Source organism: Eucyclogobius newberryi, unplaced genomic scaffold (genome assembly GCF_026437365.1).
Source record: "Eucyclogobius newberryi isolate DKJ021-1_F unplaced genomic scaffold, fEucNew1.0.hap1 SCAF_22, whole genome shotgun sequence".
NCBI classification, from domain to species: Eukaryota; Metazoa; Chordata; class Actinopteri; order Gobiiformes; family Gobiidae; genus Eucyclogobius; species Eucyclogobius newberryi.
Genome location: NW_027315857.1, coordinates 11,033,980 through 11,057,692, shown reverse-complemented (window position 1 = coordinate 11,057,692; position 23,713 = coordinate 11,033,980). Strand labels below are relative to the sequence as shown.

Below are 23,713 nucleotides of genomic sequence, written 5' to 3'. Positions count from 1 at the left end.
ACATAGACCACCCACTTAGACGACAGCACATCCACCGCACATCATCACAAGCAGCAGCATCTCACAGACCAATGGAGAAGAAGAAAAGGAGATGGTGATCGCATGAACATGGGATAAAGACAACAGCATTATTAGGTCTTCTTTAAGTGGCCACTTGTAGGTTTCTTGGTTGCAGCTAGTGGTCACTTGTCAAGTAGCTATATGGTGGACTGCTTTATGAAAGAAGTGCACAAATATAAACTCAGAATAAAAGTGTTGACATCATACAGATTATTTATTGTTTGGCCTCTAAATACACAAGAAATGAGAGACACACAAGGGACTGAACCAGTGTCATCCGTCCCAAATGAACCCAATGCTCAGAAATAACTTCTGTAATGGCTGAAAATAAATTAAGTGTTTTTCTCTTGTTCTAGAACAGGAACAAATGTCTCCGAAGTAGAAAAGTAAAGCATTTCTGAAATCCAAAACAAGAATATGGTTTGATTTAACAGATAAAGCTGCTGGTGAAATCAGTATTCCATAATTTCGTTCCCCTGTAGTTAAACAGACTCTGTGATAATGTATGAAATGCATTATCATTTGTGTTCAGATGACTATTTTAAAATTAAAGAAATTATTGTCCAATGGGAATGCATAAAATTCTAATCTATGGCCAATAACACCCAGAAATGAAGATTTTAATTGTGGAGAATTGTACGTGTACATAGAAAATATTAATCTAGATTTGTAAATTTAACATCAAGTGTTTGCAAGATGATTTAAATTATGTTTGAATCTAAAAATCTTAATTTTTTTTATTAGTTATGACAATTTGTCAATATTCTTAAATTTGCAAAAGCAGACATCAGTGGATTAACAAGGTGCTTTAAATTTGTTCCACATTTAAATTGCATATTTTAGGAACAAAACAATAATTTATAATCAACTCCACTTTTATTTGGGTTTTATGTAGTGCTGCTGTGTAGTGTGTGGTTGGTTCTTACTGGACAGATTAGTGGACTATGGAGTGTGTTTTTCCTCAGAAAAAAAACAAACATCACTTTTAAGATGAGCCCCAAGTGCTTAAACAATGTCTCATTTAGCATTTTTTTTCCATTAGCCATTTCAAACACACACAGCTGCAAATTAAATTCAATAAATAAGACCCACAATGTTGTAAAGCGATGTTGACCATGCATCCGTCACAAAGAACACAAAGCAAAAACATGGTAACAATATGCACATTCATGGGGAGCATAGGCCCCTGGTTTATCAAGTAAAGAGTTCAAGGCTTTCCAGGTGATCTCCTGATCCACAGGGCTGTCCCACACGGGCCCTGCTTCTGGGGTGGACCCTCCTCAGAGAAGGTCCAATCCATGGCCACCGAAGTGGTTCCAGAATGTCAAGTGTGTGGAGACGGGGGCAGCCAGCTGCTCTGCATCAGGACCTCAGGACAGTCCTGATGTCTCCAAGTAGCTCTGCAGCTTCCTCACCGTGCTCCGGTCCAGGGAGCACAGGTCAAAGTCAAATGTAGTGTTTGTGATGTGAAAGTGTCCCGTCTCCTCGATCAGGTTCACTATCTGAAACACAACACCACACACAGTTATTATTGATGACCAGAGGAATGCTACTCAATGTGTTTTCATTAAAGCTTTGTTCTAAATATTATATACAGTGCAGATGCATGACAGCTGTTTTGTGGCTCAGGGCTTTAATTTTTGGTGTCTATCAAAGCCAGTGTGAATCCCACCTCGATGTAGTCTACTGTTAATACGTTTTGTGAGCTCCTAATTGAAAACAAGTCATGAGAGGTAGGTGAGAAGTGTCTCATTCCCTCCGTTCCCTCTGGTTCATCAGATGTAGCCTTCAGGAGGACATGCTGTCTGCATTAGCCTGGTCCCTGTAGTAAACGCAGTGCCAGTTTGTGGTCCAGGCTGGTGAGGAGCCCTGCCTTAATCATTCCCATCTCCTGAGCAGGAAGTGGGGCTGCTGGCGGAGTCGAGATTCCACTGATTACTGAGGGAGGATGCAGTTGTGGATAGATTTGGAGCCAGCGCTCTTGTCAGGAGCAATGCAGGAGTTGGCAGCCTCTGCTGGCAGCCCTGTTAATGCAGTCATCCGATAGCCTCAGACAAAATAAGCATGAAACAGGCAAGCTCTGGTGGAAGCAGGTTAACCAAATAATTTATGGCTTCCAGATGAACCAGTAGATCACAGAGGATCTGTAAGATATCACACTCCACTGTTTAATCCAGAGTTCAGCAGGAGAAGGCCAACAGGGAGAGAATGCTGACAGTAACCAAAACATTATATGTCATCATCATCAAAACATTACAGCTTAACAACAGGCCAGACAAACAACATTTATATTTGATCTGCTTACTCACAATGCTCATTGAACAGTTGAAAATGTATTAAATGTTCCATTGTTTGAGCTCGGTAAGATATTATTGAACAGTGAAGATTTCTGAACTCTGACATTGAAGCTCAGTATTTGTTGCACAGGTTAAAGCCTCGTGTCATGATCGGCATGAAACTGCTGTAAACGGCTGAAAACATTTATTAGCTGCCTGAGATGTAATTTGAAGGCTGAAAATAATAAATTAAAGACAAGGCCTCCCTTCTCACCAACACGAACACAATACAGAATAACGGTGTGACTAGGTTGCTCAGTTGTTACAGAACAGCATATTTATTTATATAAGCTTGAAGTATCACAATTACAAGCAGAGAAATCATTCATGACTAGAATTTGTGGCACAATAACAAATTGACATCCTATAGTATCCCCAGACTCTCTCACTGAGGGAGAACAATATTTGACCATGATCCAGGCTGATAATTAAACAGCGAGTTATTTCCTCATGGACAATGATTTACCCGAGCAGTGCAGCCAGGTCTGTGTTCCCGGCTGCTGCTGCTCCATGCTAATGTTGTGGTGACGGCGCGTTCATCAGTGCCAACAGCCCTGCAACATTTACATATCCACACGCCCACCTTTTGACATTCTGGTGAGAGGGACACGGGGAATGAGGGACTTTCACGGAGGCAAATGAGGCCGGCTCCTGCGTGGTGTGGGTATTTAAATGATACACGGTAGAGCGCTCACCTGCTGCAGAATGTGGCCTTCTCGCAGTGTCATGAGTCGCTTGTGGAGCTCCACCAGCTCGTCCAGGTACGCCTAGCACACACACAGGAGGTGGCGTCATTAAAATGCTCCGGTCAGAAAGTTCAACACAAACAGGCAGAAGAATGTGTACCTTGTCACACTCCAGGCTCTTGCTCTTGTCCTGCCTGCTCTGCTTGTTGGGGCTTTTCACCTCCAGGATCTGAAGACAAACACATACAGTATTTATGAGTCATGCCGCAAAACATATTTACTATACCCCTGGCTCTACAAGAAAAAATAGGAGCATGAAAATAAAAAAGGTTATTTTCCCATAGATTAATTTATCCAAATCTAAAACTAGACAGAGGCAAAGCTCGTTCACTTAATCTTAGGCCAATAATCCATTGTTAATAAGTCATTTGACAAATAGGGCTGTACTCAAAGTAATGGATATGGCAATATCTCATGACAGATTACGGTACTTGGCAATACGCATTGCTATGACATGCGAGAAAAATCTTAATTTATAATAAACCGCAGAGTTATGCACTTTACAACTTGCTCACCAGTCTTAGATGAGCTGAAAACGCAAGCTATTCATAAATCAATGTTCTGCTATTACAGGTACCGGTATATTTGATTACAATAACAATGCATTTTGTCATTGAGCATAAGGAAAAACTCACTTTGAAACCATTTTTAGTGATATTCATGTATTGAGATACACATTGTATAATGGACCCTGTGGCCTTATAAAAACAATCTGAAGTCTCAAACATACTATTTATTCTATCTGTGTGTGATTTGCTGAGGGATCCTGTATGTACTGGGCATTCATTATAAATCCAAGTCAATACTAGGGATGTCATCATTAAGTGAATTAATAATCTTGATTAATTAGGTCACATTATAGAACTAAAAAATAATAATTGTGAGAATTTGAGATGCAAAATTAAGTCTTTTTAGTTCAAGCTATAGTAAAAAGCAAAACAAAAATAAAGACAGAATGAAAGAAAATTAAATATTTCACTGTTTAGTCACTCAATTAGTCAATCATCAGGAAAAATCGTTAAATTGTGATGTTTTTTCTCACAATAATTGTAACACTAAAATAGCATGACATCACTACTCAATAAGATAAGATATTCCAATACATTATTGTGCAAAATAATGCCAATATGCCCTTGCAAATGTTAAAAACACAGAAGACATCTGTCGCTGGTCCCAGACACTGGAACAAACTGCCCCTGACATGCGCCATCACAGATTTTATCTTTTTAAATCCAGGCTTAAAACATATTTATTCAGACTGGCTTTTAACACTGTAATGTAGTGGCACTTTATTTTGTACAGTTTGTTTTTACCTAGTTCCATGTTTTGTATTGCCTTGATTTTTATTGTGAAGCACTTAGGTCACTTTTAGTGTTGTAAAGGGTTTGATTGACAGATAGTTGTTACCTGGTTATTAGTAGTCTTGAGAAGGGGCGGGGCCTCGTGGCGAGGGGGCGGCGAGGGGGAGGAGCTGTCACTCTCACTGCCATCACTCAGACTGACCCTGAGCACAGAGAGAGGGAGAGAGAGGGGCTGTTGTCTGTTGGAGCAGGTGTTGACGTGTGGAGGAAACACTCGGCGTCCCGCTGATGACAGGAGCTCTCTGGTCTGATGTAGCTGCTCTGTTGCTCAGGGCACCAACACAAATACTTCACTGCCATGTGTATTGCTCATTTTAATTTGGAAGCTCGAAGTTGGCAAATGCGATGATGGTCATAACAGTTCAGTCTGATCATTAAAAAGTTCTAGACAAACTGAATTTGATGGATTCCCCAAACAATACATTCTGTCAGTTTCCCCTATTTATCGCATGGTATTTTCCAAAAAAAAAAAAATCCACAAATAACCCTGCTCATTTTTATCAGTGACTGGACCCTTCAACTTGCTATTTACCAAGAAAAATCTGCAGAATGTCTTCAAAACCAATATTTCATTTGATTTTAAAACTATATATCCAGGACATAAAACAAACCAATATGGAAAAGATAGATGGACACACAAAAAAGCAATGACTAGGAAATGGATGACGGGACAAAACCAACTGTCATGGACTTAGAGAACTTAAAACTAACTGAACCTGGATATAGACACATTTGCTGGACACTGGGACAGATCTTTTACAATATAAAATTAAGACACAAAACTCTGCATATTAACAATAGTAATTTTACCTTTCCCCATCAGTATTCTATATTATAAGCCTATAGAATGTCATGTCATTTGAATCACAGTAGTCACAGTAAATGCCAAAACCACATGTCTGTCTTTGGAGTAGGTATGTCAAGATTATTTGGTTAAATCGAAAATTGATTGTTCAGGTCTCAACATAATTGTAAGAACTACAAACTAATAATTGTGATCATTTTAAAGCAGCAATATTAAGTAATCTCAATTCAATATGTAACTCTTAAAAAATAAATCACACTTTAGTTTTGCATATTCAGAAAGTTTGACTTCATAAAGCTGGTCCACTAAAATCTCTCAATTTAGAGCAGCTATACCCGATGTTCTTCAAATTCTCAGTGTAAACCTAAATGCAGATTCAGTTTGCCGTTGCTGTTACCTGCGCTGGTGATGGTGCGAGTGGTGGTGCTGGTGGTGGTGGTGAGTGTGCGCCGGCCGGTCCAGGTCAGAGTCTAGGTCCTGGTCTTCGTCCTCCTCGGAGTCCTCGTCCTCGTCCGAGTGGAGGTCCTGCATGACCGACTGCAGCGGGCCCAGCACTGAACACAACAGCAGAGGGACAGAGAGGTCAGCAGAGCACAGGGCATACTCGAGTACTCTGACGGTGATGGGGGAAGGAGCGGCGAAAGGCCTGGAGGGAAAAGTGGGACCAGGCTATTTCAACACCAGTGTGTGCTGGGTTCTGTAAATATACATTCAATCAGATGTGTTTTATTGTGTGTTTAAAGACGTGAGAGAAGAAAGTACTTTCTTTGAAACGGCTCACAGGCTTAATTTAATCATAATTCATGCACATTCAGTATCTTTGAATTGCCTTGAAGAGGTGGCCCAGGTCACACTTGAAAAAAATGTTTCGATCTCAATAGGTTATTAAATAAACTGACCAATAAGGGGATTGGGTGAAAAAAAAAATCGTCTTTGTTTGAGCATAGAGTTGTATGTATAATTGTTACCAGCTTTATTTTGCTTTTTTTTTTACAAGGTTGTTTTTACAAGGTTTGTCATCATAATTACTATATTGACATTCAATAAATTATACATGGGACAATATATTTTTGGGTTTGGGGTGGGACTAATTCTGATAGTTCTGCAGAGCCACTTCATGAAGGAATGATGTGAAATTAAACACAGCTCATGACTGTGGCTCGTAGATAAATGTGATGTCTGTGATATTTATGTGACTTGATGTACAATCTAATAATAATTATAAAGTGACATGCACATGACTGTAGGTGGGGCCTCACAGGTGGGTTACCTGTGTGGGTGGGGGCAGGGACAGGCACCTTTTTCCTGATGATCACGTCCACCACTGTATTCAGAAAACAGTCACACACAAGACATCAGCATCTACAGCCTGTGTGTCTGTGTCTATATCAATCTAAACATCAGTTATATCATGTTTTAGATTTGTTAAACTGAACTAAAATCAGCCAAAAGCTATTCAAATTACACAGTCATGTCTGAATGAAGCAGATATCACATGTATTACTCCTCAGGTTGCCTCATTACTCATTAATAGGTTGTTTTAGGTCATTGTGAAAGTGAGCACAGTGATTGCTGCCAGCCTCCTGAGCCCTTGAATGTAATGTGATCGACATCACATAGAGCAGGTATTTACCTTGTCGTTTGTGGTGCATTGGAGCAAAGCCTGAACTGGAGCTTGAACTGGCAGGACTGGGCTGTTCAGACTGTCAACAAGAAACACAAAACAAAAAACCGGTTAACAGATTTTGGATCAATCCCATAGAGGCATTTTTTAGTACAAGAGGCAGGAGCCAAGGCATTTGAAGACATTTCCAGGACTTTTCCAGTACTGAGAAAGTGTGTGTGAGCCCTGAATGAGTGGTCTGTGGAGGCGCTGAGAGCTGGTGCGTCTAAAGAAAACATCCAGGCCTGGGTTACTGCTGCTGGGCCCAGGGTTTATATCTTGCTTCATAAATCACACAAGCTAATGACGAGCCACACACGAGCCTGCAGACTGCACTCACAGCCTCTCGGCACACAACATGCAGTCAAACGCTTAGAGGGAAGGCCACAATATAAAGCCAAGCATGATTTTAACAACATTCAGGGCACAAGCGTGTGCTGACTGTGCCAATATAAAGACCACAAGCACCACAAGGTGAAATGGGCTATACATCTGAAAGTAAATCGATACAATTGTGTCGTCAACAACAACAACAACAACAACAACAACCATTAAACTCTAATTGTTGTATCCAGAAAGTCTGATTATCTATGCTCCATCATAAAAACATAATTTACAATTGGCAATGTGTGTCATAAATCACTAAACTTTTTTAGTAAACATAGAAATGGCTGGCATTGGGACCACACACTGTTTATTTTGTGTTCATCTCACCACTTTTACCACTCATACTAACATTTCATGTTAGCACCTCATAAAGTACCACCTCTGGCAGACGCTCTAGTTTGCACAGGTGTGAATGTCCAGCTCGCTGCAGCTCGGCTTGGGACTCAACACATTGGAAAATCTGTCAGCTTGTGAGTGGCACCAACACAATCAATGGACAGACTTGGCTCAGTATGCTGCAATGTGCCCAGCTGGCGCTCATGCCACTCTTATCATGAGGCTGCTGATGCAAAACTCAGGAAATATCTGTCATTATTGTCATTGTACCACCAATCGCCTCACAAGAATGGGACTTAGCCACCAGTTGCTACAGCTGTGAAAGCCAAAACAGGTGAAAGCTGGTTTATATTTTACACATAGCACAGACAGGATAGTGTATAGTGGAAATGTATTTATTTTGGTCGCAATTTCTATTCACATGCCTTGTTTTCTAACTTGTTTAAATGGCATTGGCTGACTTTTGACAAAAGGTCAACTTCTGATAAAGCCATTTATAGGCACTGCTACAAATGTCACAGTTAGCATTAATGAACCTGCAGTAGTCACAGCGATTTGTAACTTTTCCTACAGCCCGCAGGCAGCAAACATGTACTGAGGCAGCGCTGTCAGGGGAAACAAAACATCTCAGATCACAGACAATGATCACTCCCACGTGTGACAAATCTTTTTATGCTCAATCAGTGCAGCTCTGACAGAGAAATGTCCATGTCAATAATGGATTCATGTGTGACTACATCCCAATGGCATAGAACTGCAGTGACATAATAACATCAGGCTGGAGTCTCATGTGTAGCTCGGCTCCTTAGAACACTGATGCTCACTCCTCTCCACCATTTATGAGGCGTCCACATGGAAACGGCTGATGGAGCATCAGAGTGAGTCAGCAACCACCAGGGACACAACATGCAGGGCAAACAACAGGGTCTGTCTGTGGAGTTAGATATTCACAATGAAGCACTTAGACATAAAGCTTTCTTATTCTGCATGGATTTCTGCGTCCAATAAGAAAGCAGCTGCACAAGCAGAAAAGCACAGCCAGGATATTTAGTGTTTACACCATACACACTAGAGGTTCTAAATAGTTTAAAGAGCGGTCGAAGTGCATGACATATTCTATTAATGCAAAAAAACAAAACACAACATTTTATAATGCACAAAGAATCATACAATGCTGCAGCACTATGGCTGTTCCTAACTTTACATGTACTATGCTTGCAAAACACAGCAGACAAGCTGCTAACCATGCACTGGTGCTGAGAAAAGAACCACCAAGTCTGTGATGACAACTTCCAAAATGTGAAATCCAGATTAGGGGAACATGGATGCTGGCATCATAACAACAATCAGAAATTCATATGATCCTAGGATTCTACTGCTGAACCCTGTTAGTGTGCCCTGATTGGCTGAAGACGGATGAGAAAGAGCAGAGTGACAAAAGGCAGAGACTTGAATAGTTGTTGCGTCCTGCCAACAAACAGCACACAGCTGGTGTGGAGTTTTACGGGACAGCTCCTTCTCACAGTCATAAATCTGAGCGTGCTCCTTTTTAGAGCTTTTGTCCGGCACAACTCAAAGCCACCAAAGCGGCTCTCTTTAAAGGCCATAAATAACAGTTAGCCGTGGCATCAGACTCTTTTCCACCCTCACTCTTGGCACGACCTGGACACCCAGAGAAAAACGCAGCAAACAAGACCATTTGATCGGCCTGGCTAATCCAACAAGCACTGAATAAACAAAACAACTGTAAGGGGAATTAAGAAGCTTTTGACTCTGACACTGTGGGCTCGCTACAATAAAGGCCGCTCTTGTATCTGGGGCTGTACGGTAAAGACCTTTTCAAGTTTAACACAACACTTCAAAGTCTTACATACAAATATATTTTCTTTTCAAAGGCATGTAACCTCTGCATTGACTGCATTCAGACTGAACTGCTTCAATCCAAAATCTGTGAAGTTCAACTGCAGAAAGATGACGTTTGAAAATGCTTCAGTGTGAGCACACGAAAGATCAGGCATTTGTTTGTCCACCACAAACAATAATTACGGTAATAAAGGTGAAGTTAATTATATTGAGCATGTGGTAAAAAATCAAAAATCAAAACCAAAATGTGGATATATTGTTCTGCAAAGATGAGAAAATCGTCTATCGAGTATATTGTTTATAATCAAAGATGGTACAAAAAGTATTGTTGTAAACTTTCATATTTGTCTGACGATTAAACCCAAAGATTTAACATTCACGTTGAACAGACAAAATATCATCTAACTATTGCATTTGTTTTTGTCAATATGGCCCAGCCCTACCTTTGTGTAAGCAATACAATTAAAAAATCCAGACAATATTAAGCTAATGATTCTGTTTTTAGTGTATTAGTTTAAAAAACACAACACAAAACAAATGATAGCCCACCGGACCAATCATAAATGCTGTTATTAAAAAGGTTTCTCCCATAGGTGCAGGCTGTCTCGCACTAGTTCACTAAAATATTGATCAGCTATATCCCAGGATTTCCAGGACTTATGGGGAACCCCCAGGCGTGGGCTTCTTGCTCTACCCGCGTGTCATCACCCCGGCCACATTTCCTGCTTGGGTTTGCGTTGCCCCTCCATCAAACGCTCGCGCCTCTGCCTCGGGCCACCGGGGTTGCTGCCGTGGAGAGAGCTGGACACCTGGCATTTGTCACCCCACATCCCCTTTTACAACCGGCTCGAACAACCGCCCACCCCAAACCACCACCGAATCCTGTGTGGGAAAAGTTAAAAGGCAGCGCAGAGAAAACACAGGTTTGCAGCCGAGTAATAAGTCGCCGCGCTAAACAAGCTCCAAGTACACAAAGAGCCCGCACTTCACACAAGCATCGCCGAATAGAAATGAAAACAAGTTGGTATAAAAGAAAACTCCTCGGAGCTCCGGGATTTAGACCTCTTTCCCCAAATGCGCCCGTTTTGCCTTCATTGAAAAGGCTAAAAAGGATTAAAGGGGAGCTCCATGCTATTCAGGGCCCCGTCTCTCCTTTCTCCTCAGGTGTTGTAAAACCATAAATCTTTCTGGTCGGCTACTTGGCTTTTAAACAGCCCTTCTTTATGGGGAGGTTGCACTGTGAAATGCGTGCGGACCGAAGCAACCCTGTCAAAAGCAACTTGAAAACCATACTTAGAATTCAGTTAGAGAACGTCATCCTGTAAATTCTTATGCTGAAATGATTCCCGCTTTTATTGGTTCCCCGCCTCCTCGTCCTATTCCCCCCCTGAGCTGGACCCCCAGAACCTCACGGACCACCCTTAAAGATGCTCCTTTCCTTGTCGGTCAGTGGAGTTTATTGGCCTATCGTGAAGGCAGAGGCCACCAAAACAAAGCCTTGAAATGGTGACGATGGTACATTCTTGTTATAACCCGGAGCTGGTGAGGTCACGCAGCTGCTCCTTAAAGCCTCATGATGACAGAAGATCGCAGCGCAAATGGAATATGTCCTACACTAAAGAGATAGTTTGGGGTTTGCCAAGTGGTTGTACAGTATGAGATCAAGTTGTAATATTAGCTGGTTAAACAAAGACTGGAAATGTACAAGCTAAATTAGAAGCTACTTTTCCATGGCTGGCTACGCATTTTGGGAAGTGGACAAAAGCAGTTTACAGTTAGTAGTTTTAAATAATGTACTCACATCTGATTTGGCAGAGTGGTCATCCATGTCTGAATCGTTAGGGTCCACTAGTTCCTGAAAAGGAGTCGATCCTTTCCTGCGCTCGGCCTCCTCCAGCTCTTGCCGTGTTTTACTCGTTCGTATCTGCGACCGCTCCTTTAAAAGTTTCTTGTCTAAATGTGGGGCGTCTGTGTTCTGCTTCACCGAGTCCACAAATCCCTTTTTGCGTTTTTTGGTCATGTGATCGTCTGCGTCGTGGCTCGAGTGGCGCTTGTTTGGCCCGGTCCCTTGAGTGCCTTCAGTCCGGTGGTCCTTGGATATAGATTTGGGTTCCTTGAAGCCCATCTTGGGGTTCACATCCCTAAGCGGCTGATTCTCTTTGGGTTTCCTGGAAGGTTCTTTGGGGGCTTTGCTAGACTCCCAGCCAGAGTCTCTGAAGGCACTTTTGGACTCTTTCAAGTCTTTAGGAGGCTTGTCTTTGTGGTCCTTGGAGGGCTTGTGGATTTTGGAGAAGCTGCTGCTGTTAGTGCTGGTGGTTGTGGCTGTGGTGAGGAGCGCACTGCTTCCTTTAGATCCATCCTGTGGAGGAAAGAACACGAGATAAATTACATGATTAAAAACAAATGGACTATTAATAATAGACACATGTGCCATTGATGTTCAACTCATTCAGTTTTGATACTGAAACATATTATTGAACCAACCAAAAACAACTACATGGCACACAACATACTTCTTTAATATCTTCAACATATTTTTTGTTGATTCCATGTCCAAAGTGATCAAGATTCCTTGTGCATCAATAACTATGAACTTTAGATTCAGTTTTTAAGTTGGCTATACGGTGAGCACTACGATCGGTACAAATAATGACATTGAAACTTCAAACAAATAGAAGCAGGATTCTGAAAAGGTTCTGTCCAACAGTGAAGTGCTGAAGCAGAGTTACCCAGTTTTGGTAACAAAGAAAAAACTGGAGCTCAAAGGCTTACTAAAGAGAAAAGGGGAAATCCAGCTTTAGGTCACTGGGCAAGCATAAATGTGGGGGTGCAATTAGCCCCTGTGAGATTCTGGATAGAAAGTAAAAAGGGAAAAGGTTTTACATCAGTGCCCATTCTAGCTCTCTGATGTTATGTTGACATTTGGCTTTGAGGACAGCTCTGTGGCTGCAAACACCACCAGAAGAACCAGCCACATCAGAGATTAATCCTCTTCCTTTTATATAAGCAATGTCTATGGCACCCCGCAGTTTGGCATTACGGACAGTGAAAAGAGCTCTGAATCAGAATCCGCCTCTTATTTCTGCATGTATAGGCTTAAAGAGCAAACTCAGGACTTTCTTTTGAGCGCGAAGGAGCAGCCAGGAGAAAAGAGGAAATGCATCGGGGGCCATTTGTCCCGGGTTCTCACCTCCAGCCTTTTGTCAATATTTCATCAATGCACTAAAGCCATTACAGCGTCTAGACAGGAGTGTGTGTTACCAGCGCGGCCGGCCACCTCCACAGCCCTTTCATTTGCTTTATCAGCCGCTGACCCCGCGACCTGCAGGATGTAAAACTGCCGGCTCAGTTTAAGAGGCTAGCGAGCTTTCCACTGCAGTAAAGGGTCTGCCCACATAAAAACTAAACAAAAGTCCTTTATTGCCAGGTCCTAACCAGCATCAAACTCATCAGTGGAGTTGAGTCGTTACAGCGGCACGTCAGCAGGTAGTCCAAGTTTACACACCCTCAGGAAGATTGAGGGACAAAGAGGACACCAGAGCTTCCTCCACATGGGGAGAATGTCGCAGGATCTAACACAGTCCAAGAACGACACACAAAACAAGTGATTAAATACCAATATTGGGAAATGGCAACAGTAGTGACATAAAGGAGTAATATTGAACTATAACATAAGTAGATCATCATTTAACATTTTTTATTGTAAACCGTAATATTGATATAAAAACGGCTTAGAAATAGAAACAGGTCCTTTGACTTCCTGTTCAAAACTGCAGAACGATTCATAGTGACATTTTAATGTAACTAGCAGCGGATTGTCATTTAATTTTTTTTATTTTTGACATTTTAGAACCCTGCATGTTTCACTCGGAGACTTAATTTTAAAATGTCTCAAATAATCACAGCCAAGAACAGGGATGTGGGCTGGGAGAGGGGGAAGGTGAAAACAGGCACTTGAGAGTCTCAATATGATACAGGATCTTTCAAGCACGCAGGAATCAAAAGACACTGTTGTTACAAGGTTAAAAACTAAAACTAATTATAGTAAATTGTATGCAATACATCCCCTTTAATTTAAGAGCATCACAATTTAACTGGTTACCCAAGCTATGAAAACAAATATTAAATTATCATTAAATCCAAGATGTAGCAGCAGTTTTTATTGCTCCTGGACAGCAGCCAACAAGTTGAACTGTTTAATGCCAGCATATTTCCTTGACACTTAAAGATATACATTTATATAATATGCTGCAGCTGAAGTTAAGTTTCCCATATAAATACTTTGTATGTTATATACAATATTTGAGCATTTGAGTAGAGTGAGTAGATATGAATAAGACTTATGACAGCAGTTAGTTGTATTATTTATCCTGATTATAAACAAGAGTGACGACAGACTGCAGTACAGCGTGAGAGGCTGCATGTGCGTGTGCGTGACCTTCTGCTCCTCGGGTAATTCATCACACAGTGTTTAGACTGGAAAGCGTTTCCATCTGAAGCGGGCCTCTCCAAACCTACCTCTTAAATGACACCATTTTCAGCCACTAAAAATAACTTAATGGAAACAACATGGCACGTTATGGAAGCGCAGCGTGATTTAGGACATAATGGTTTGGAGAGATATTCAACCATTTTTCTCCTTTACATTTGTGATGGATTTCTTTGGCACGGAGGTCGGACAGGTCAGAAAAAGCTAAACTTCTACATCTCAGGGCCAGCGGTTTTGACAGAGATTCGCAGCACGACTCGCAGTAAGCTCTCATGTCTGAACGCCGGCCAATATATGGGTTTGGCTGGGAACACGGTTAAATGCTTTTGAAAATACGGGGAGTTTAAATCGCTTCGGACGTGTTTGAACCTTCCAAGTATGTGAGGATTAGGGCTGGGAGACTTTGAGGAGGTGAAGAGTTTCATGGAGGTAGGGCGAGAACTGGACGCACAACCTAGCTCTCCCGGACGCACAACCTAGCTCTCCCGGACGCACAACCCAGCTCTCCCGGACGCACAACCCAGCTCTCCCGGACGCACAACCCAGCTCTCCCGGACGCACAACCCAGCTCTCCCGGACGCACAACCCAGCTCTCCCGGACGCACAACCCAGCTCTCCCGGACGCACAACCCAGCTCTCCCGGACGCACAACCCAGCTCTCCGGACGCACAACCCAGCTCTCCGGACGCACAACCCAGCTCTCCGGACGCACAACCTAGCAACCTAGCTCCGGACGCACAACCTAGCTCCGGACGCACAACCTAGCTCCGGACGCACAACCTAGCTCCGGACGCACAACCTTGCTCCGGACGCACAACCTAGCTCCGGACGCACAACCTAGCTACGGACGCACAACCTAGCTCCGGACGCACAACCTAGCTCCGGACGCACAACCTAGCTCCGGACGCACAACCTAGCAACCTAGCTCCGGACGCACAACCTAGCAACCTAGCTCCGGACGCACAACCTAGCAGCCTAGCTCCGGACGCACAACCTAGCTCCGGACGCACAACCTAGCTCCGGACGCACAACCTAGCTCCGGACGCACAACCTAGCTCCGGACGCACAACCTAGCAACCTAGCTCCGGACGCACAACCTAGCAGCCTAGCTCCGGACGCACAACCTAGCTCCGGACGCACAACCTAGCTCCGGACGCACAACCTAGCTCCGGACGCACAACCTAGCAACCTAGCTCCGGACGCACAACCTAGCAACCTAGCTCCGGACGCACAACCTAGCAGCCTAGCTCCGGACGCACAACCTAGCTCCGGACGCACAACCTAGCTCCGGACGCACAACCTAGCTCCTGACGCACAACCTAGCTCCGGACGCACAACCTAGCTCCGGACGCACAACCTAGCTCCGGACGCACAACCTAGCTCCGGACGCACAACCTAGCTCCGGACGCACAACCTAGCTCCGGACGCACAACCTAGCTCCGGACGCACAACCTAGCTCCGGACGCACAACCTAGCTCCGGACGCTACCTGGGACAGAAAGGGACAAAACCAAATATGCAGACCTTTGTCGGGTGGAAGCTTTTGTTCTTCTTGGGGTCGGAGGAGAAGGAGGAAGAGGTCAGGGAGCTATTAGGGAGCGAAGGCAGCTTGAGGTGCTGTCCGAACAGGGACGTAGAGCCTTCCTGCATCACCATTACCTGTGAGGAGACAAACACTGTTATGACAAGCTCTACCCAGTGAAACATCTCTGTGATGCAGTGGAAAAAGTAAGACTCAATATTAATGTGATGTGCCAGGAAGTGGTGCTCAGACAGTGTATGGAACTTTGCCAAGTTAAGGAAAGCAGTTGAGCCAGCAAAGACATTTTTAACATCTTCAGTATGCGTTTTCTTTAAGTGTGCAATTCTGCTTTTTCTGTTTTTCACAAGCCCTCTGTTTTAATTGAAAAGTTATCGGTTGTCAAAAGGATGTTTGACACACAGTTGTTGACTCCTTTGTTGTGGATTCATGAATGCTTGTAGTCTATTTTAGGACAGAATTGTGGTCCATGTAAGACAACATTATCATCATGTGCCATGTTTACTGTACATGCACGCCCAAATGATGTCTTTAGGATAATTTAAATGACATGCAAAAAGCAATACATGATGAGTGTAATCAGAGGGACCATGATCAGTAAGAAAAAAGATGATTTTGCGGTTTGAATGTCATTTTAATAATCTATTAAAGCTGGTGTACCTAATTTCCAAACAGTGAGATGACTCATTCCTAGCTCTCACAAAACCTTTGGCACATCAATACTGAAATGCATACGTTTGTTTGGCCACTAGCACGACTTTAGAGCCGCTCTCTTTTTTACAAAGTTCTGTTTTACAATACACTTTCTGGAGTGGAAACAGGATTGACTAATTATGAGAAAAAAAAGTTTGGTAATCTGATGATCAGATTTTGAGCCTGCAAATGACCTCTCCATTCATTATGTCAGCCTTTAACATTTTTAGTCATCTAATGGAATCGAAATATACGCCATTTGAATAAATTCTACATGCCACAAGTCTTCCATTATAAACCTGGTGGTTTTAAGAAGTGGAAGAATGATTTGGACATTGGTGCCAAAGCAGCATCTGAAACGGCACATTCAGAAGCCGTTGGGGAATGTCATGGTCATTACAGAGTGGTGACAGCTGTTTCAGTGTGAGAGGCCGAGGTGAAAGTGCTACAGCTGGGTTTGGAAATTAATCCTAATTTGTTTAACTGCTTTTCTTCAGTGAGTCAACAGAAAACTTACTTTTGAGTCTTCCGAACTTCTCTTGTGAGGATCCCGTTGCTGAAGGAGACATGGAAAAATGACACACTCAGCGTCAGAGTTTATTCATTTAGACAAATAGTTCAGGAGAATACTGCAAGTATATATATTCTTTGTTCGAGCTTCCCTTGTCCTTCCACTTTAGTTTTACGGGAACATTATTTTCTAATAAAAGGAGAACAGATTACATTGATGACATAAACGTGACGGGAGTGATGACATTTGGTACAGTAACAAATCAAGGCTGCACCTCAGCCTTGATTTGTTACTGTACCAAATGTCATCACTCCCGTCACTCCCGTATTACAATCCACAGATTAGGATTTCTGTGTTGCTCCATTGCAGAACATAAAGCTTGTAGAACCTTGAGCCAAAGTAACGTGTAAAGCACACAGTGTGAAACTGGTTGTGGTGGGTGTCTGACTTGTAATCACAGGGACAGGACATGGTCTATGTCGGCACTTGAAACCCTTTCAGAGGAGAGAAAGGGTGCCATGCAATGTAAATAGAGAGCACTTAGCTCAAGTCATAAAATCTCCTGACTACAGGGGGCTGCTGGCACAGGGCCAACGCACTGGCTGCAGCAGACACTGAGGAGGCATCAGAAGGGAAACCAATGCCACTTTATCACAACTGTCTGGAACAATAAGCTGTGCTGTAAAGACTGGAGGAGAAATCTGAGGAGTGGGAATAATAACTGTGCCAGAGTTTCCTTGGTTATGTGCATTGCTCATCAAATGAAAATCAAAACACAAAACCAGATTTTTGTCACTTTCTAATATCATGCACACATAAAGATGGTTGTATACAGTACATTAGCAAATACCACTGCTGCCATTCTTCCCCAGAAAGAACCTTGTCAGCATGCTTCAACTAACTGCCAAACAGTGACACCCATTAGCTGCTCAGAGTACAAAGGAGGAGATAAAAGGCTGGATAGGTTACACCTTTTGTAGCACCAACAGGGTCTCTGAATGACATTTGGTCTGTAGTCACGTTACTGATGGTGACAGCTGCTGTGCGCTCAGACAAACAAAGCTCTTTTGGCCTCAGAAAGACAGTTTTATCCACAAGCTTCTATCACAGAGTCAATGTTTTCTCATCAGTGCCTTTGGGTAAATCCTGTCAGAACATAAACTATTAAGTGGGGCTTTTTCCTAGTTTCTGTTTGTCTATTTGTTGTACATATGCATCAGGACTCTCAAAGATGAGGCAGAAGGAGAACTGAACTCAGAGACGAGGAATTTTGTGTCTTGTCAGTATCTACACTTTTAGTAGGATCTCCCACTTTCTCAATTCAAGCCCACACCGTGCCCACACCGTGCCCACACCGTGCCCACACCGTGCCCACACCGTGCCCACACCGAGCCCACACCGAGCCCACACCGAGCCCACACCGAGCCCACGTACCCCTCCGGCCTTGAGCAGCTTACGGCGGAACTCCTCTGTGGGGTTGTTGAAGGTGAGCTTCTCGCAGCGCAGGTGGTTGACAGGTGGGTGGCCCTCCAGGTGAAGGAACAAGTCGTAGTCAAAGCGTACTTTCTTGGGTTCTTCCTGAAAAGTAGACTTCATTAGCATAAAGATGAAAGATCAGGCACAAGTCAGATTCAATGCACACATCTCAGTGTCGTACTTCAGTGATTTTTACATCATTTTGGTTTTGTACTTTGTACAATCTTGACCTTTCGGTCATTACCCAAAGCTCATGACCATAAGTGAGGGTAGGAGCGTAGAGTGACCGGTAAATTGAGAGCGTCATCTTTCGACTCCTCCACCTTCACCACAACAACCTCAGATTCAAGAGGAGCAGAGTGATTTTCGACCTTTTCATGGGCTTTTGACCAACCAGTCCACATGTGCTTTGTGGATCTGGAGAAGGCTTTCGACCGTGTCCCTCGGGGTGTCCTTTGGGGGGTGCTCCAGGAGTACGGGGTCCGGGGCCCTTTGCTCAGGGCTGTCCGGTCCCTGTATGACCAGAGCAGGAGCTGTGTTCGCATTGCCGGCAGTAAGTCAGATCTGTTCCCAGTGCATGTTGGACTCCGCCAGGGCTGCTCTTTGTCACCGGTTCTGTTCATAGTTTTTATGGACAGAATTTCAGGCGCCGGAGGGTGTCCGGTTTGGGGACCAGAGGATTCCATCTCTGCTGTCTGCAGACAATGTTGTCCTGATGGCTCCATCAAACCGGGACCTGCAGCATGCACTGGGACGGTTTGTGAAGCAGAGTGTGAAGCGGCTGGGATGAGAATCAGCACCTCGAAATCTGAGGCCATGGTTCTCGACAGGAAAGAGGTGGCTTGCCCTCTTCAGGTGGGTGGGGTGTCCTTGCCCCGAGTTCAAGTATCTCGGGGTCATGATCAATAGTGAGGGAAGGAATGGAATTGGACTGTTGTTTGTCAAATGTGCAAACATTATACAGAATAATTACAGAATGTAATTTAAAGATAATAATAGTTATAAAAGGTATATCTAACGAAGACAAATTTAAAGAAAAAGATACATTAGCAAAATGTCCTTTAATGCAAATCTCTAAGCTTTTTTCCCACTTTGAAAGGCTGGTACAAGGTCTGCTCCTTTCTCTCCTCTCACAATGAGCAACTCTAAAAATATACTCAATTATGAATAATGTCCTAGCTCCCATTAAAATATACAGCTACTCCATTCTCTATGTGCATTCATTAACCTAGTGTTGAAACTTCTCCTATAGACACCAAGATGGAGATACAATACAGTTCTACACTTAAGGCAAAAGGTTGCCAATCTTAAAGAGGACTATGAATAAACTTGATGTACTTGACACATATATATGAATAAACTTGATGTACTTTAGTATCTGGGTGAAAGACTGGTGGAAATTGAGCATACAGGAGCTTCATATACCCTTATTTATTTGTTGTATGGCGAAGCACAGTAAGAATATTCTCAAAGTACTAACCTTGTTTTTAAAATAAACTTCGATGGGCAGGATGAAACCAGCGTATCCACACTCCTCCACTTTGTAAGGTGGGTCCTTGCAAACTGTAAGGAAGAGAAAATGAGCCATTAAAAAAGAACATTTGGCAGACATAAAATAAAAAAACATGGTGAACTATGAATCTGAAGTAGTGAATATTGAAGACAATAGTCGCTTTAAAATGTTCCGTCGACAGAACGTCCAGAATTCACTGGAGGCAAAAGCAAAGTAGACCAAAAATAAATTTTCAAATATAGCCGCAAGCGGCAATGATCGGCCCTCGCCACGCCGCCGCCACGCCGCAAGAGGGGGCGCTGACGCGCCCCAATTGTCCTTTTATTACACACATATATATCATATCTTCTCCCCTTTGTTTTACCATAAAAAAGCAATTTTATTTTGAATTCTTGGCAAAATGTGCGGCTTTGCCGCACAGACACCGTGACTCTTAGAATAAAATGTGGATAACTTTTGATGGTCCACCCCTGAAGATGAGTCTCACCAAATTTCAGGTTAATATGTCTAACGCCCTGGGAGGAGTTCGTGAAAGTCTAAAGTGTAAACATGTTCTGGCGATTTCCCCATTGGAATAACATGGAAGGTTTCGGTCATCGTTACGGCAAAGCCATAACAATTATGACATGGGTCTCATTGACTTTTTTGATGGGGATGCCAAAATTGAGTTGTGTGTCAAATTTCATATAATTTCGCAAAACTAAATATTTAACCTCCATATAAAATCTGTAGGGGGCGCTGTGGCTCCAAATTAATTTATTTCACTTCAAGTAGGTTTAGGGCAAAGAGTTTAACAACTGATTCTAATTTGACGCAATTTGGACTTTATCTGCGCAAACGGCAGAAATGTTAAATTTGGGAGATTTCTGAAATTCTTGCTACAGTTTGCGGCTTCGCCGCTCAGAGACCGTGACAGGTATCAATGTAATTTGGATAACTTTTGATGTCCCACTCCTCAGTAGCATTTTCACAAAATTTCAGCTTTTTAGGGCCATTGCCCTGGGAGGAGTTCGTAAAAGTATGACGTTTGGAAAAACTCCGAAGTCATGTTTAGCCATTTTTGAAGCAATATGGCCGACATTTGGTTGGGCGGACGGCGTTGCCGTAATAATATTTTTTACTTCTCTTGTCACCATCTACCTCTGCGCCAAATTTCATGATTCTACGATCAGATTTTTTTTGGGTCATTTCCCATCTCTCAATGCATTTTTGGTACATTTGGGGGCGCTGACGCGCCAATTTTTTTAATTTGAGAAAAAGGAAAGAGCCAGAATGTAGAGAGGCACAATTTTTAGAGGTGTGCAAATTTTTGTGACTTTTCGTCAATGTTCACTGGGTGAAAAATAGGGGGGTTGGTCCCGAGAAGAAGAAGAAAGAAAGAATTAAAGCCGCAAGCGGCATCCAACGGCCCTTGCGGGCCGCCGGCCTTCCGACTCTGCGCTTTCGACTTGATAAAGATGGCGCCCTTATTGTGTTGAATTAAAAAAGAACTTGACAGACGGCGACACATTGGACATGGCCAATCCAGTGCAAATGAACACAAGTGTTGGTCAAATGTGCGGGTCCGCCGCACAGAGACCGTGACACTTGGAATAAAAATATGGATAACTTTTGATGCCGCGCATGTGTAGATGATTTTCCCCAAATATGAGCTTGATCGAGCTATTGCCCTTAGAGGAGTTTGTTAAAGTGTGAAGCGTAAATGTGAACATTTCAGAGATTTCGCTGTTTTCCCATTTCTGACATATATTTGCGGGTCCGCCACACAGAGACCGTAGCACTTAGAATCAAAATATGGATAAGTTTTGATGCCCCGCTTGTGTAGATGATATTCTCCAAATATGAACTTGATCGGGCAATCGCCCTAGGAGGAGTTCGTTAAAGTGTGAAGCGTAAAAATGTGGTGATTTGAGCGATTCTACGATTTTCCAAACATGGGATGTTTCTGTCATCGCTACGGTTACGCCGTACAAAATATGACTTTGGCTTTCATACTTTTATGATCAGGATGGCAAATTAGAATTTTGTTCAAAATATCATGTCATTTGGAAAAACTCTATTGTTTATAGGCCACTCTGAAGGCCAAATAGTCAGAATTCTGGGAAACGTTTGCGGCTCCGTCGCACAGAGACCGTAAAAGCTATCCTTAAAATTTGGATAACTTTAGATGCCCCACTTGTCTAGAGGACGTACACCGATTTTGAGGTCGGTGGGCCAAACGCACTAGGAGGAGTTCGTTAAAGTGTGAAACAGAAAAATGTGGATATTCGAGAGATTTAGCGGTTTTCCCATAGGGATAACATGGGAGGTTTATGTCATCGCTACGACTACGCCGTAAAAATTAAGGCATTTGTCTGATTGGCTTTTTTGATCGCGACGCCAAAATAGAATTTTGGGTAAAGTTTAGAAAATTTTGGTAAAACTAATTTTTGACCTTCAATGTTAATTTAAAGGTCACTCTGTAGGGGGCGCTATCGCGCCCATTTCAATTTTGTCATCATAAACTGGTCCAAACTAGAAAGTTGAACAACTGATTCAAATTTGGTCCTAATCGGACTTGTTTTGATCAAATGGGAACAATTTTTAGATCTGCAATATCCCAAAATAAGTTGTCCAACTTTGCGGCTGCGCCGCACACAGACCGTAAAAGGTATCTCAAAAAATTGGATAACTTTAGATGCCACACTTGTCCAGAGGACGTCCGCCGATTTTGAAGTCGGTGGGCAAAACGCCCTAGGAGGAGTTCGTCAAAGTTTGACGTGAACAAAATGGCTAACACAGCGTGTTTTCATTTTCAAAAGGAAGATGGCGGCCATAGGGTAAGTCTGGGGGCGTGGCCACAATAATCTTTGTTTTTTGTCCTCACAAGAGGAATGCGTGTTCCGAATTTCGTAGCTCTACGACAAAGTTGACCTCGGGGCGTCTCCCATAGGCGCAATGTATTTTGACTTTTGTCGGTGGCGCTGTCGCGCCATTTTTTAACGAAAAAAAAAAAATGGCCCAGAAAAATCAAAATTTTTCGCCGATTTTGAATTTTGGGTAAAGTTTGGTGAGTTTTTGAGCATGTTCAGGGGGCCAAATTAGAGCTCAAAAAGCAGAAGAACAAGAAAAATAAAAATAATAATATTTTTAGCAAAAACAATATAGCCGTTTCCACTATAACAACAAATTATACATCGTTTGAAAGCTCTAAGCCTTCCCGATGCCGCCATGGGGTGGAATCATCATTACGAGCGCTTACGCGCTCGTCACTCCCTATTCCGTCGGGATGCCCCGCCCACTCCCCATAGACTTCCATTGATTTGAGCAGATACAAGCATGGCCCATGCCTGCGGCATGGATTCTCGCGTACAGGACGATGCCAGGAGGGTTTTTGGAGGAATGCAGTGCTTCGCGCTGCTGTTGTCAACAATGAGTGAATGGGCTACGCCCATTCACTCATTGTTGACTTTTTCTGTCATAGCAGGAGTAAGTATGCATGATCCATGCCTTCGGCATGGGCTAGTTCACTGTACTTGCCAGGGGCGACGGGGTACCAAACAGCCCGCATGTTTGGTCAGACAGTTGCGGTCAGACAGTTGCAGGAGCAATAGGCCCTCCGCCCTGCTGGGGCTCGGGCCTAATAATATTCCGATGCGAAAACAATGTTTCCCATTTTTCAAATATCATAAACTATACATTTTCGGAAAGCGCTCGCGCTTTCCTACCTCATGGTGTGGGTCCCTGGTCACTGACGGGTACTTTCGTTAATTTTGAGTGGGCTCCGCCCACTTTGTGTTTTTGGCCCTCTAAACAGTAATAATGTTCAATTTTTGCATTACATGCTTATATGCACGGAACATGCAAGATATGGGGAACGTATTCATGAGCTACTTGGCGCAAATGAGTGCAATTTAAAGTGCTCGTTTAGTGCGTACTTTTGCACGGCCTTCGCC

The 23,713-nt window shown here is 43.1% G+C and overlaps 1 protein-coding gene across 2 annotated transcripts in view; it reads right to left on the bottom strand.

Moving 5' to 3' along the window:
* Positions 1-247: 247 nt before the first annotated feature.
* The window catches only part of mllt3 (MLLT3 super elongation complex subunit), a 38,384-nt gene continuing 14,918 nt past the window's right edge, over positions 248-23,713 (bottom strand). The window contains exons 3-14 of one of the 2 annotated variants that reach the window (XM_072459308.1): positions 19,746-19,828; positions 18,224-18,367; positions 16,796-16,834; positions 15,570-15,704; positions 11,359-11,916; positions 6,942-7,011; positions 6,579-6,632; positions 5,706-5,862; positions 4,550-4,646; positions 3,243-3,311; positions 3,092-3,163; positions 248-1,562 (exon numbers count right to left, since the gene is read on the bottom strand). In XM_072459308.1, the coding sequence (XP_072315409.1) occupies positions 1,431-1,562; positions 3,092-3,163; positions 3,243-3,311; positions 4,550-4,646; positions 5,706-5,862; positions 6,579-6,632; positions 6,942-7,011; positions 11,359-11,916; positions 15,570-15,704; positions 16,796-16,834; positions 18,224-18,367; positions 19,746-19,828 (1,610 nt within the window). In that variant the 3' untranslated portion in view covers positions 248-1,430. The remainder of the gene's footprint in view (positions 1,563-3,091; positions 3,164-3,242; positions 3,312-4,549; positions 4,647-5,705; positions 5,863-6,578; positions 6,633-6,941; positions 7,012-11,358; positions 11,917-15,569; positions 15,705-16,795; positions 16,835-18,223; positions 18,368-19,745; positions 19,829-23,713) is intronic. The other variant, XM_072459309.1, reaches the window with a different exon arrangement.